At 46.6% G+C, this 16,254-nt stretch overlaps 1 protein-coding gene across 1 annotated transcript; it reads right to left on the bottom strand.

Annotated features, from left to right (window-relative positions):
• Window positions 1-1,129: 1,129 nt before the first annotated feature.
• Window positions 1,130-6,980, bottom strand: slc16a9a (solute carrier family 16 member 9a; the record flags this gene model as incomplete). The annotated part of the gene is made up of 5 exons (XM_084461311.1): window positions 1,130-1,317; window positions 1,644-2,513; window positions 2,979-3,074; window positions 4,054-4,197; window positions 6,776-6,980. 5 exons carry the CDS (start codon window positions 6,978-6,980, stop codon window positions 1,130-1,132), a joined length of 1,503 nt encoding a protein of 500 aa, XP_084317437.1.
• Window positions 6,981-16,254: the final 9,274 nt, after the last annotated feature.

Below are 16,254 nucleotides of genomic sequence, written 5' to 3'. Positions count from 1 at the left end.
AGGATACTCAATGACTACAAAATAGTGCTATTTCATAATAATAATAATAATAATAATAATAATAATAATAACAATGATACACACAAGGACATGCACACACACACACACACACACACACACACACCAACACGCACACACCAAAAACAAAATTAAAACGTAATCAATAGGACCAGCCTGGTGGTGAAATGCAGCAAACGGGTCATCATGACACAGAGAGAACCAGCATGCTTTAGAACCAACAACCTCTCATCCACAATGTCTGCTCTGGGATCGAGACAGTATAGTCATTTCATAGGTTCCACGTCTGTTCTAAGAGAGGAAGCCGTCCCAAACCTTACTCACGCATACCATTTCAGACAGTACAAGTAAAATACAGTACGAGGCCAAAGAATTTACAACAAGGTTATTACTCTGAAACAAGGCTTGTGTCGCTCATCAGGCATAACGTGTTGACAGGCATCCACCATAATGATGCTTTGGTAAGATACATGGGGGAGTTATTAAGAAACAAAAATAAATACCAAAAATATAAAGCAAGTAAGAAAAAACAATTTCTGCGGCTAAAATTACAGAGGAGATTAAAGTGCATTCCCTCATGTCCAATCCCTGTACTGTTTCCCAGGAGGCACCTGGGCATATTTTGGAATTGGAATTTTTATGGTTATATGGTTCAAATTGGCTGAACAGTCCTCCAGATTGTTTTACTTTAATAACCAATAACCTGTGTATCTCCACACGGTCACTATGACAATGCCTTTTTCCATTCGAACCAAGTGAAGGTCCACAAATATGAAAACAGTATTTACTGTAAGTAAACAATCTATTGTATTAATCTGGCAGCAAACCTTTTTATTGAGCAGGCCTCGTAAAATGAGGCTGTAATCAAGAACATTAACGAAGGCATCTGGAAGAATCTGTGGTATAAAGTCTTAAAAAGGTATTCAAGATCGATAGAAAACTCCTACTCTCTTTCTCTTCTTAGCAATACTAATATGAAAGTATTGAAATCTTGCACCAGAATGAAAATTCCCCACATCAAGCTGGCAAACAAGATCTTGGAGGGGGAGGTTCAGTTTATCAGCATGCTTGCTGGCAGCACTGGACAGTAAGTTGGTCTGAAAGATAGTGTTCAGGCTACCGAGGCAACTTTGTCACAGTTGCTGGTGTACTGGATGTCCGGTCTGTCGTTGTCTGTCTTCTTCCTGTCCCAGCAAGGCAGCGCCGAGCACAGGAAGAGGATCACCCCACCCAGGAGCACACAGCACCCGCTGATGTAGAACGCCAGGTCATATGACTGTGTGAAGTCGAAGAACCACCCTGGAAAAAAAAAGAAAAAACATGCAAAGTTTTCAGTTTCGTGAGGAGTTGAAAACAATAATTCATCACCACATCACTGTATGTTAAAATCAGGTTTGGTTGGAAAAGTGGGGGACGAATCTACGAAATATGTGCTTTTAACAAAACCAGCTGCTTTCACCTTCTACATCTTTCACCTTCTACATCTTTCAAAAAACATGTTTGCTAATAATGATGCTATAACATAAATACGGTATGTGTACCTTTGAAACGAACAACAATGACATCCAAACTCCCCGCAATGACAATAATCAATGGTGACCGAAAGGACTGTAGGTGATCCTTACCAACAACAGGTGGCCCTAGCAGGATCCCGAAGCCCCCGAAGCACATGAGGATCCCGTGGGCTTGGGTCAGCCTGTCCAGCCCCACGATCTTGGTGGTGATGTAGGAGGTGAGCGACCAGTTCCCGGAGAAGAAGCCCACCACGGCCGACAGGACCTGCAGGCCCACGTAGGTCTTACACACGGGGATGAGTAGCAGCGCCGTCCCGCTCCCCAGCAGGGTGAAGGCGTACAGGTACAAGCTGTTTATCCACCGGATGTCCGCCAGCATGCCCAGCACCAGCTTGCCCGCGCCCGTGGTGACGGCCACGATGGAGACCAGGGGGATGACGGCGACCTCGTCGATGAGCCCCTCGGTCTGCGCCACGTCCTCCATGAAGAGCACGGGCGGGAAGGCGCCCAGGCTGAAGAGGAAGAGCGCCACGCAGAGCGCCATGAAGACCCGGTCGTGCAGGAGCTCGGCCGTGGAGTGCATGTACTTGCCGTACGCCAGGCGCTTCTTCTTGATGACCTTCACGATGGCGGAGCCGGACAGGAAGCCGCCCTTCTTCTCCGTCGACGAGACGACGGCGAGGTCTTTGGCGTCAATGGTGATGAGGAGCTCCTTGATGGTCAGGGGCTTCTCTGTGTAACCCGGGGCGATCTTCAGCTCCTCCGCGGGCGGTTTCTCGAAGAGCTGCTCCTCCGTGTTTCGCTCCAGAGCGGCCTTCTGTTTGAGGTAGTAGCCGGGCATGTTCAGGGGCCTCATGAAGCCGGCGCAGGCCATCACGTTGAGGGCCAGGGCCCCAACGATGAGCAGGCAGCCATCCAGGCCGAACAGTACGATCAGCTCATTCTGAGCGCTGGCGTAGACGAACCCTCCTAGACTGGTTCCTGCGTGGGAGAAAAGATGGGGGTTGGTTTACTGTGGCCTCTCTAGGAGATAAAGACTCGTCCGGTAAAGATATTGACCTTTTGTCTAAAGTTACCTTCATTGTTTTCATTCAATAGTGACACAATGTGAAATTTAAGAGGCAGTCCGTTCAAAAACCTAAGATTGCCTGACAAAGTTCCACGTTGAGATGGAATGCCGTTTTAACTGAAGCCATGTTGTTTCAGACGGGAATGTGTTATTCTCAATGGGGATGAAAACAGAATGCCGTAACCAGACAGTGTTTCATTTTCCCAGCAAACCCTCTGGTTGTCATGGAGTCCATGTCCCTAACTACAAGGCCACACTGCTGGCTACTGCTAATGTGTTTACCTGGGAACTCCAAGACTTCTGGCTTCTCATACATGAAAGAAGTGAGCATGGAGAAGTGGTGTGAGCCCAGAGAACGCAGAGGAGGGCTGAAGTACCTGTGGTGATGATGCCAAGGGCGAGGCCGCGTCTCTTGTCAAAGTACTGACAGGTGATGGTCAGTGTTGCAGCATAGACAAGACCGCAGCCAAGGCCTGTGGGCGGGACAACAACAAAGATGGCGTCATTACTACAGCTGGGAGGACGCGACGGAGAGGATATTTCCTCCGATCCAAACGTTGCATTTAAACGTCACAGCGATTAAGTCGTGAACCTTAATGTGGCGGCGTCAGGAAATCTCATGGCATAAATTAAACATGGTTAACATCTGATATGGTTAACATCTGACATGGTTAACATCTGATATGGTTAACATCTGACATGGTTAACATCTGATATAGTTAAACATCTGACATGGTTAACATCTGATATAGTTAACATCTGATATGGTTAACATCTGATATAGTTAAACATCTGACATGGTTAACATCTGATATAGTTAACATCTGATATAGTTAACATCTGATATGGTTAACATCTGACATGGTTAACATCTGATATGGTTAACATCTGACATGGTTAACATCTGATATGGTTAACATCTGATATAGTTAACATCTGATATAGTTAACATCTGATATGCTGCAACATTGAAGCCACTGCAAGAATTTATATTCCTTGAGCGAGTAAATCATGTCCTTTTAAAAATCCCCCTCATACTCTGGCAACACGATTAGGAAAAGCATGACCCGTGAAATAGAAAGAGGCTGACAGAGGAAACTAAGCCTCACGTGCGATGAGGCAGCCTCTCTAAGGGCCTGTCTAAAAATAACTTCAAATATGCATGCCCTGCCTCACGGCTATGGTGAGAAGCCGTGTTGACAGTGGGTGTCTATTGGGCCCTATGTACAGTATGTATCCTTAGGGGTCTGTGAGGAAGTCTTCCCTATCTGTAGATACTGTATCTGTAGGTAATACTATAGAAAATATATAGATTATTATGGAATGTTTTTGATGTTATGATGAATCAAAGACACAGACTCTTAGCGGCCGTTGAAGAGCTCTCAGACGGGCTGCTCTCCTGACTAGCGTGTGCGTAGGGTCACATGACCCACCAGAAGCGCCGTAACTCACCGACAACTATGCCGTAAGAGAAGATGAGGAACTGGACGTTGGGGGCGAAGGCGCTGAGCATCAGGCCCCCCGCCACCATCACGCTGGCGAAGATGGTCACGGGGCGCGCCCCAAAGTTGTCCACGCAGGCGCTGCAGACAGGACCTGAGGGAAAGCACGGCAGAGGAGGGAGAGGGGGAAGAGAGAGAGATAGAGAGAGAGAGAGATTAAAGGCATTACTTAATACAGTAGCTCCACTGAGTTAAGTGAATGTGGTGCATTCAGAAACTGTGAGAAGAGAGGAAAGATTCGCACACTGATTTCTCCCGGTCCACTTTATTGAAAATATCGCAACGTTTCGACCCTTAGGTCTTCATCAATCAATCAATCAATCAAAGCTTTATTTGTATAGCGCATTTCATACCCAGAGGCAACACAATGCGCTTTACAGAGAACAGGGGAGGTGGGCATACGACCCACTCTCTACATATTCCAGAGGGAAGCAAAAAAACAGTAATCACCCGGGGGCCAGATAAGTGAGCTGTAAAAAATCTTTATCAGGCAACTTCTACCCAGGAGCGCTATATAATTACCCCCTTCATCAGGCATTCAGGATCTACCCCGCATGACAAACACATGGATTTCCCAAACAACTGCATGAGGGAATCTGATACCATTCCAGGTGCCGTATAGCTCCTGATAAACATCAATTCAGGTCATGTGACAGACAGGTTACTCCTTCCTCCTAATACCTTAGTTATGATGGCAACAACACCCACTATTCAAAACACAGTGTGCTGTGTCTTTGTTCCTTGATCTCTGCTATACTGTAGGCTCCTTTTATGTGGTTTGTGACTCCTCTCATTCTCCTCACATGTCCACAACGAGGCCCCAAGAGCCCTAAAAGAGACGCTGGTTATGATATTGGACAGCTGAGCAGGGGTCAAGGGTCAGGAGAAAGGACATCCATGACCCGCGATTTTATGCGTCTTTTGAAGCCGTCATACGGAAGTTTATTTAGTGCCGATTGGGATGGTCTTCTCTGATTGGTGGCGCGTTTGTGGGCGGGGACTCTGATAAACAGGCCAGGTCGTGTACTAACGAGGGAAACACCCACAAAAAGGTGTTGTGTAAGGACCGATTGGACCCTTCACTGGCCATTGGTCAAGGACTTGGGCGAAGCTCCAGGAGACGAGTTCCAAGTTCAAGGCGTATCATCTTTACGGTCCTGCTACCTGGTGCCAACTCATCCCACACTGCTATGTCTGAAGAGTGCCTGCCAAGGCAAATCCAGTCAATCCGATAAGCTGTCATGCCTCAATCACTCAACGATAGCAGGGCTTTTAATTACCTGCGTCAGATTAACAATGACCTGACTAGATCTTTCCATCAAGTCAAACTCCGTTGACTAGATCTTTCCATCAAGTCAAACTCCGTTGACTAGATCTTTCCCTCAAGTCAAACTATGTTGACTAGATCTTTCCATCAAGTCAAACTCCGTTGACCTATAGGAAATACAGAGCGAGCGGAGAAGCCCCATGTGTCTGAGCGTTGCGTCTGTCCTTATCGAGGGTTGTGACGCCTCTCTCGTCGTGCCGATGAGACACTGAAATCTTGGAGCTCTCGTATCCCGAGGGTGTGTGTAGAGAGCGGCGAGGCCCCTCCCCCCATCCTCCCCCCGGCCCCAGAAGCGGGGAAAGCCCATGACCAGCCGCACTGCGGGCGGGCTGACAGGCCTGACACATGGACTGAGTCCAGGGGGGGTTGGATCTGTCGAGTCATGACTCTTCACTCCCTGGTTTAGGGAGGATTTATCCCGGCCAATCATACATGTGAATGGAGACACAGCGCAATCGCTAAAACAATTCAAACAGACAGAACAGTAAAGCTCATAATTAAGATTCTAATTCAGTGATTTGAAGATGGTTAGATGAAATCGATGACATCAACTCATTGTTAAGAGGACAAAGTGCCTTCATATTTCACAGCTTACTCCATCAGCCTATACACACCACCTCATGACAGATACTTATCACTACAGTATCAGACTCCCATAATTCCCTATCAGATGCCTCCCTGTCCCTAAGACTTGATTACCAGGATAGATAAACCTATGGTCCTGTGCGTGTGTGTGTGTGTGTGTGTGTGTGTGTGTGTGTGTGTGTGTGTGGGTGACTGTGCACAGGTGTGTGTGTGTGTGTTTGTGTCTCTACATACAGTATAGCCCTGCTGAATGTGTTATGTATGTGCAGACCTTAGCACCTTGCATAAATCCCCTGATCGGTGACCTCAAGACCAACAGGTGTCAGACATACAATACGCTGGTAATTACATCAACGCTGCTGCAATGTAATGTTACAGTGTTACGTAACGCACCGTACAATCTGTCGTGAACCCAGCACCTCCAGGAATTTCAATCAATGAATATTATTCCAGTTTGAAGAAAAGGACCAATACAATTACCTATTTCTCACCAAAGATGCCGTTGTTGATCAAGCAATATCAATCCAATAAAATCCATAGGTCAATTTACAGCCAAGCCATTGGCCACAGATTTGAACCTCATAGAAATGACAATGACTAAAAAGACGAGAATAACATCTTTTCAAGAACTCTTTCTCAAAACGAGTCCATCGTATAATTTTCTTGAGAGTGTCTTATTTCATTATAGAGTGCACCCTGACCAGGAGTGTACACATTATCTACAGTCCAATAAAAGAGAAAAGAAAGCTTCTCTACTCACTGGCTATGAGTCCCACGCCCGAGACCAGGGAGCCCACCCACGCCGTCATGCCCTTGCTCTCCTGGAAGGCGTGGAGCCACTCGGGGTAGAGGACGCCCACGGACTGCGGCGAGCCGTAGGCCAGGAACTGGGCCATGAAGGACGCCGTCACGATGGCCCACCCCCAGCCTCCATCGAGCGTTATCGCTGAGCTCTGAGGACTCATGCTGCCTGGTCTTCTCTTACTGCTTCACACAGGAGGGTTCCTAGGGTGAAACACACACACATACCAGATGACATCACACGCAAAACCGCAAGCACGTTTAGACATGATCAAAAACAACTATAAAGATGCTATAGGCACTGCCGGCTCTGGGAGTGGAGAAAGTCTTCCCACCTCAGTTGACGTCTCTGAAGTTCAAATGTCTATGGGGGGGAGATAACCTCTGTCCCCCAACTGGAACCACTGGTACCCTTTTGCCAGCCCAGGTAGAACTTGCTAGAACCGCCACTGCCTAAGTTTCCTATTTCTACGGTTGTAACAGCTCTAATGCAGACTTACAATAAGCCTTGATGGAGAGAAGGCTGATGTTCTTGCCTGGTCGAACCAGGCAGGCAGGTCACCTGTCGTAGGTCTTAAACGCTGACTGCAACTTCCCATGGCGCGCGAGCCCTTTTTGTCTCCTCAGTCTGACCACACCTTGAAGGAGGAGAGAGCTGAGGCCGGACTGCCTTCTTCTCCTGTACTTTAACCTTCTTTGGATCGGATTTCCCCTCTATTCTGGCAACAAACCATGAACTTAGAGAGTGGGGCGTCCTGTTTCCTGTGCTGAGTGAAGATGTTTTTTTTTTTGGCAGTTCATTAATAATTTGTGTCTGGAAGCGACTTTTTGCTGCGCTTGCTCTATTGCAGCATTTGATGTCCCCAGTCCCAGAGGCTGATCTGATGTCCCCAGTCCCAGAGGCTGATTTGATGTCCCCAGTCCCAGAGGCTGATTTGATGTCCCCAGTCCCAGAGGCTGATTTGATGTCCCCCGTCCCAGAGGCTGATTTGATGTCCCCAGTCCCAGAGGCTGATGTCCCCAGTCCCAGAGGCTGATTTGATGTCCCCAGTCCCAGAGGCTGATTTGATGTCCCCAGTCCCAGAGGCTGATTTGATGTCCCCAGTCCCAGAGGCTGATTTGATGTCCCCCGTCCCAGAGGCTGATTTGATGTCCCCAGTCCCAGAGGCTGGGAGCGCTGCCTATCAGCGCGCAAAAGTTGCGCGCCTCCGTCCACTGCGATGATGTTCACTACCACAGAGTCAAATCGCTGAAGTTGTAATAACTTGATTTTTTTTTTTTGCTTGTTAAACAATATATTTCGAAATATTTACATCATGCCTCGTACATATACATGAGCGTTGATTACATCTACAAATTAGGCTCAAGACACTTTATCACGCTTCAATCAATAAGATCCATAAGCTATGTTTTAGAGACATGCAATTAGGGCTACAGTGTAATAGTCCTACCAAGTGGTGATAACGTAGGCTTATGTATTTTTTATCTCCTCATATTGAGAGATAAGGAAATGCGTGGCATGCGTCTTACCTCAACAACATCAACAAACAGCACCTGCAGAATAAGTGCGCGTTTGTCTATAGGGAGTTGCCATGGAGGATGGTTTCCCTAATAACCCCTATGTATACAGTATCAAAATGAAACAAAACCAAACAAAAACAGCATCATAATCGATGGTCACAGCCAGCCGTCCGTGTGCAGACACCAGCATCAGCTGCGCGGCACAGTAGCCTGTCCATTTTATACCGCTTTGTTGCCGGAGAACAAACCGGTTCAAAGCTGTTCTTGCTGGTCAGACTAATGCAATGGGCTACCTACCATACGTTGAGGAAACTCATGTGCGGTTGGCCTGGAGCGCACTGTGTGTTCTCACTATAAGCAGTCTCCTTGGTTAGAAACTACCCAGGAGCGCTATATAATTGCCCCCTAAAACGTTTTATGTAGCTTATCCCATTTGTGGAAATGGGACAGTTGGCTATAAAAGAGGTTATAATAACAACTTTTGGTATTAATTTACTGCATGTAGGCTATGAATAAGATCATCAAGTAGCCTAGCCTACGTGATTGTAATTAGCCTACCTGATAAGAGTGTAGTTGAGTCGTTCAAGTCTAATCAGGTAGACTATTCGTTTCAAATAGAGCTCTTTCTTTGAATGGTTTAATCAAATTAAATAACTTTTATGATATTAGAATAATTGAATTACAACTATTTGCTTATTTCCACTGAAAAAACTTCAGTGCTTTAATCTAGGCATAATACTCAATGAAAAAGTGCTGATGTCTGAAAATGAAGTGTATTTGGTGGTGATGGGCTGGCGTGTGAGTGTGAAGATGAGTAACACATTGTTCATATTAGGACGGGACCAGTCTGAACCGGTTGTTGGATAGGGCAATGAGAATAGCACCGTGCACAGAGCGCGTGTTTCTGCTGCGCGCTGGCGGCGAGGACGGGTTCCGCGCGTTCATTGGGTTCTTACAGTAGCTCGGTGTGTCCCGGTCAGGGTTCTGCAGTAAAGGTTTTTACAGTAGCGGTGTGTCCCGGTCAGGGTTCTGCAGTAAGAGAGCTTCAGGAATACCGGTGTGTCCCGGTCAGGGTTCTGCAGTAAAGACAGCTGCAGGAATACAGGTCACGAGTTGGGTTTGGAATAGAATCAGCCCGTTCTCACACCTGAGCATAAGTGCACGAAAGTGCGATCACTATTGTTATTGGTAGTTTCCCTATTATTATGATTATGATCATGATGATGATGACTGATTATTATTATTATTATTATTATTGTATTATTATTGTTGTTGTTATCAATATTTTTGTTATTGTGTTATTATTATTATTATTATTTATAAAATCAAAAATTATTATTGATCAATCCGCATGAAACTCTGTATACACAATCTAGGGACCAACATCTTAAGTTCCATTTCAGCAAAAGTTTGAAAAGTTAAAAAAAGAGCCACTATGAGCCAATGAAGATTGTGGAGGGTGTGACTTTTCACATGAAGGTGTATACGTTCTGAATCGTTGGATGGAACACTACAAAACTTTGTAGGCATATCACCACACATAAATGGAGGCTAACTCTCCATTACTGGCCCGATCAAACAAAAATGGGGGCGCTATAAAGCTCATTTCCGGTTTAGGCCGAAACGCCATGCCAATTTTTCCAAAACTTGGTACAGTGTTACAAGGGTATGCCTAATGGTCACCGGAGAAATATGAAGCAGATTGGCAGCAGGGTGGCGCTATAATAAGCTAAAATGCTTAAAAGTGGCTAAAACGCAATCAGTTGTTGTGGTGCCCCCAGGGGCAAAATGGGGTTCATATTTCTTGTATGAGCAGGTCATGGAATGCCCTACAACTTAATAACTGGACATGAAATTGCCAGATTCAGTTTTGATGTTGATCTAAGAATTTCTGTGCAAATCCACCCCCATCGCACTTTCCTTGTAATTTGATTTACATTTCCAATGACCACATAGCTATGGCATGTTTCGCTTGCTGCCTTTGATGAGCTCATTGCACTTGGCCCCTGGTACTGCTGCTTGCAGATATGTATACATGATTGTACATACTTGAGATGCACACAGAACATGGAAGGAGAAGGGTAATGGGCCTCCCCTTGACCTTCATTCTCCAGCAGGCACCTACGCCAGGATCCTGATTGTGGACTTCAGCTCTGCTTTCAACACCATCCTCCCGCTCACTCTGGAGGGCGAGCTCTCCCAGCTGTGTGTGCCTGACTCTATCTGCAGGTGGATCAACTGGACTTCCTGTCTGACAGGAAGCAACACGTGAAACTGGGTTGTGGCTAGATGGGATACAGCTATGGCCTGTGTAGAAGGCTAGTTCCCATAAATGCAGACACCGATCAAGCCCTAACCCCAACCCTATACCTAAGCCTAACCTTAACCTTAACCCTAAATCTAACCCTGAATTAACTTACACCTTAACCCTAAACTTAAAGGGCAATGCTCGTTTTTGACAACCTAGACCTTATTTACGACATATTATAAGAAGTTTGACTCACCGAGATCACTTTTGTGTAGTTCGGAGGCCTGTAGAAGAAATTTAAAATCCAGCGCGAGCCAGTATATCCATGTAATGACGGTGATCGGGGCACCGAGAATGCAGTTTCTCAAAATCTATTTTCGGCCGTTAAACGGTTGTTTTCATCAATCAGATTGGATGAATCGACAGTTGAGATTCCTCAACGCGAGGCATTGTTGTGGTTTTCAAATACGGGGTCTTTAGCCTCTGTAATATGATCTTTACACGCCTTTCCCCACTTGCTCCAGCACGCATGCGCACAGGCCAGTGCGCAGACTGGCTATTCTTCTCTCTGCGCTACGATCGGATTGTTGCTGATGAATGACGACGACAATATTCTTGGCACCAACAACGATCGTAGCGCAGAGAATGTGAGCCGGAGAATAGCCAGTCTGCGCGCTGGCCTGTGCGCATGCGTGCTGGAGCAAGTGGGGAAAGGCGTGTAAAGATCATATTACAGAGGCTAAAGACCCCGTATTTGTCCAGCTGAAATGGACATTTGAGATCATCTAACTTCTGTAGTTTTACGTATTTCTGACTCAAACATGCTATTGGGGCGGGAAATAACATTTAGAGGAATTTGACTGGATTGTTGACAATTTGGCAGGTTATAACAACTTTAGACAGATTCGATAGACAGATAGCGTTGATTGACGGGTGGATGTCGTTAGATTGTTGGCTGACCTCCCCACGTAAGGGGGGTAATTTTGTTTTAGAGGAAGAAAAAAATGATAGGATTTGACTACAATGAAACGGAAATTTTGAAAAATATTTGGCATATACTGTTAAATAGGCACACTATGACCAAGGATGTGATCCAAAATTGAAAAAAGTAGATTTTTGATTTCATTGCGTCTTTAACCCTAAATGGCCTCTGCGTTTATGGGAACTAGCCTTTGCCTCCCTTCTACCCTGGATGTAGCCCTGGTCCAGGTGGGTATACTATTTGGGGCTATACCCCGGTATACTAGTGATGAATATTGATGAATTTGGTTGATTTTCAGAGAAATGTTGGTTTAATCTGATCCTGTTAGCTGTTCCTAATTATAATGATTGACCTCTGAGTATGGCTGTAGCTGTAGCTTTCTGTAAGAAAAGACTTATGAGATAAAGATGACATTCCATGGCTGGTACACTCTGTGCCAAACTGCAATTGTTGTGGTTAGCGCCAAGGCGCTAACTTGACAAAACAAGGCCACAGAAGAGACCAGAAAGACAGTCTTATCGGAGAAGAGACGAGGGGGGGGACACTCAAACCACATAAGAATGTTGCAACGAGACCAATGCTTTTATTTGAGTCCAGACAGCATACAGACAGGTCATCTGTGCTTTAGACTATATGCCATCGTCTTTTGTATGTTAAACCTTCTGGAATAAACCGCTTTTGCAATGTCGCTCAAATCCCGTGTTGGAGAGATTTATTTGGGATACATCAGAACAAGGAAACACTGGACTGTGTGGTATTTTGTGAGATTGGGGGCCGTCTTTTATTGAAATCAAAACACAACGCAGAGCTTAATAAGGACAATAATAAAAGACAAGCGGTCAGGTAATTTTTGCGTAATCCTGCTAACCAACAAACAAACCAAGAAACAGCTCGTGGACCCACCCTGTGATTCAGATACACTTCAAAATTTAATGGGTTCTAAGTTGGCCCATGCTACACCCCTCCACCAGGTTTCATGAAAATCGGTCCAGTAGTTTCTGCGTAATCCTGCTGACAGACGCACGTACATACATACGGATTGATGGGCGAATACACGCCAACGAAAACATTACCTCTCTCCCTGCGCTGTCGCCGGGGTGGAGGTAAAAATGAAGGTGATGAAAATGCATGTGAATTGAAAAATAGAGGGATATAATAATTGAATAGAGTGATACATTATCAAGTGCTTTGCTTAATTTACAGCTGATTAGATGAAAACACTCCTGATATGACGGAAACAGCCACGTTTAATCATTTTCTCATTTTTCATTGTTTCAAATCCTGTTCAAAAGGGGCCCTCTCTTTGAAGGCATGCGTCTTGCTGACTGTGGCTTTAGGGTAAGACAGGAGAACTGGAGCCTTGTGCCTTTCATCTCTGCCCGATCACGCCTGTCTGTTCTGCATTACCACAGAAGGGATTTGAGTTCGGACTCCAGGACCGCGGAGAGAGAGAGGACAGACCGTGCTTTTCATGCTCGCTCTGTAGCACTTCATGTTCCCAAGGAACTTTGATGCCGTTTCCCACAGTCCAAGCATGGGGGTCTTACGGGAAGAATTAAAATGTGTAATCCCTTTCTCCCTGAAAAGAGAAGGAAAAAAGATGGAGTACAGCTAATTGCATCCTCCCCTGGTACTGCAATGATATGTTATTTCTGACCAGCTGTCCATACAATCTCTGAGGGATTACAGTACCGATTGAACCCAACCCAGAACCCCATAGGCCTTATTGAAAGCAGTGACCCACATCAGTTTTAATCAATCACTCCGAGAGCAGTGGAAACCAATATTGAGATCAAGCAACGTACGGCAACATAGAGTAGTACATTATGATCATTATGATAAGAAGCCAATGTATCTCTGAGCCATGAAAACAGGAAGTTGGCACTAAAAACATAAATATTAAACAGAAGAAGGAATACAGTACTGTAGAACAAACTGGCCATATGCATCAGAGAAAATCACACCCAGGTGGTGAAGTAAGCAGTGCGGGTTTATGAGCGATCTCTACTGTCCTCCCTCTAGTGCTGGTGTGCATCGGTATTGGCGACTCCTGATTGGTCTAAATCACATGCTACGCATGGACACACACAGGGCACATGCCACTATGCACAACTGTATACTTGAACGTTATTTAATTGCACTTCCGACATCAAAGACACCAAAACTGTCATCCATGATCGGATGAGTAGATGAGGATGATACTGATAAGACTGCTAGACGACAGATGGTAAATTGCCAGTTTGGGAAGCTTTAAATGTCTCGCTGCATACCTAGGACTGGAATGAGGAACTGATCTAGCATTGATAAGATACTGTAAGGACAAGCGACCCCAAAAATTCCAATGCATCTGCACCCGTACTTGTTACACAGGGCTGATAAACATTATATTCTTCTATTCTATTCTATTCTATTCTATTCTATTCTATTCTATTCTATTCTATTCTATTCTATTCTATTTTCTTCTCTTCTCTTCTCTTCTCTTCTCTTCTCTTCTCTTCTCTTCTATTTTGTTCTGTTCTGTTCTGTTCTATTCTATTCTATTCTATTCTATTTTATTTTATTTTATTTTATTTTATTTTATTTTATTTTATTTTATTTTATTTTATTCTATTCTATTCTATTCTATTCTATTCTATTCTATTTTATTCTCTTCTCTTCTCTTCTCTTCTCTTCTCTTCTCTTCTCTTCTCTTCTCTTCTCTTCTCTTCTCTTCTCTTCTATTTTATTCTATTCTATTCTATTCTTCTCTTCTCTTCTCTTCTCTTCTATTCTATTTTATTTTATTTTCTATTCTGTTCTGTTCTATTCTATTTTATTTTATTCTATTCTATTCTATTCTATTCTATTCTATTCTATTCTATTCGTGTATAGAAGCGGATGCTAGTTAAAGAACGTCTCAGGTAATGTGAGAGCATCTTACTTGAGTGATCTGGAGATGTATCAGTGTTTATCAGCTGGTTATGACAGTAATGCGGAACACTATGTTCGTCTGGGGCTCCAATAAAACAATATCGCCTGTTCTAACAGAGAACAGAAAGCACGCCCTGGACGACCCTCTTAAGGTCAAAGGTGAAGTGGTCAGCGATACCTCCAAGACAACCATAGTCTGTTCTTTGGAAGGACATACTGTACACACACACACACGCACGCACACACACACACACACACACACACACACACACACACACACGTGCGCGCAGAAACTGTTTCTGGGAAGATGACCAGAGACTGACCATAGACTGACACCTTGGTACAGGGTTCTCAGTGTTTTCCCATCCTCCTCTCTCCCCTCCTCCCCTCTGCCATCCTCCTCTCTCCCCATCCTCCTCTCTCCCCTCCTCCTCTCTCCCCCCCATCCTCCTCTCTCCCCTCCTCCCCTTTCCCCCCATCCTCCTCTCTCCCCTCCTCCCCTCTCCCCCCATCCTCCTCTCTCCCCATCCTCCTCTCTCCCCTCCTCCTCTCTCCCCCCCATCCTCCTCTCTCCCCTCCTCCCCTCTCCCCCCATCCTCCTCTCTCCCCATCCTCCTCTCTCCCCTCCTCCTCTCTCCCCCCATCCTCCTCTCTCCCCATCCTCTATCCCCATCCTCCTCTCTCCCCTCCTCCCCTCTCCCCCCATCCTCCTCTCTCCCCTCCTCCTCCCCCCCATCCTCTCTCCCCCCCCATCCTCCTCTCTCCCCTCCTCCCCTCTCCCCCCATCCTCCTCTCTCCCCTCCTCCTCCCCCCCATCCTCTCTCCCCCCCCATCCTCCTCTCTCCCCTCCTCCCCTCTCTCCCCATCCTCCTCTCTCCCCATCCTCCTCTCTCCCCTCCTCCTCTCTCTCCCCCCCATCCTCTCTCCCCATCCTCCTCTCTCCCCTCCTCCTCCCCCCCATCCTCTCTCCCCCCCATCCTCCTCTCTCCCCTCCTCCCCTCTCCCCCCATCCTCCTCTCTCCCCTCCTCCTCCCCCCCATCCTCTCTCCCCCCCATCCTCCTCTCTCCCCATCCTCCTCTCTCCCCTCCTCCTCTCTCTCCCCCCCATCCTCTCTCCCCATCCTCCTCTCTCCCCTCCTCCTCTCTCTCCCCCCCATCATCCTCTCTCCCCCCATCCTCCTCTCTCCCTCCCATCTTCCTCCCCCTCCTCCTCTCCCCCACCATCCCCCCCCCCATCCTCCTCTCCCATCCTTCTCTCCCCCCTCCGCCCCCCCCCCCACCCTCTGTCCACACCCCAGTAACACAGAGACCTCCAGAGCACCAACAAGCCGCTTGCTCCCGTGAAGGCGAGGGGGTCCCGAGGGGGTCGCTCCACGCAAACACAGCGAGGGCGTCCCGCAGGGTGCACAAACAGCCGTCTTGGCTCCGCCATCGGGCTCCGAGGGCGTGGGGTTGGAGGTCGCCGAGCCGCCCGGCGGGGCTGCTCACAGTCCCTTAGCCTGGATTCTTGCTTGGATTAGTTCAGGTTGCTGATTAGCACTGTAGCTGCTCCCCACGTGACGGAACAATAACACGCCCGGAGATGTCAGTCACACCGTAGATCAGAACTCACAAGAGACTTTACACGAGGATCCTGATGCTACGGAATTTTTTTTGCGTTCGCTGCCAAATGTGCAAACCGGTCCCGTCTCCAGCCCCCCCCTCAGACACATACACACACACACACACACGCGCGCACGCACGCACGCACGCACGCACGCAGAAGAAGCAGCAGCCT

The sequence above is a fragment of the Borostomias antarcticus genome (genome assembly GCF_949987555.1).
Source record: "Borostomias antarcticus genome assembly, chromosome: 2".
In the NCBI taxonomy this organism is placed as follows: Eukaryota; Metazoa; Chordata; class Actinopteri; order Stomiiformes; family Stomiidae; genus Borostomias; species Borostomias antarcticus.
The sequence above is the reverse complement of the archived record's forward strand: the minus strand, read 5'-3'. Positions and strand labels throughout refer to the sequence as shown.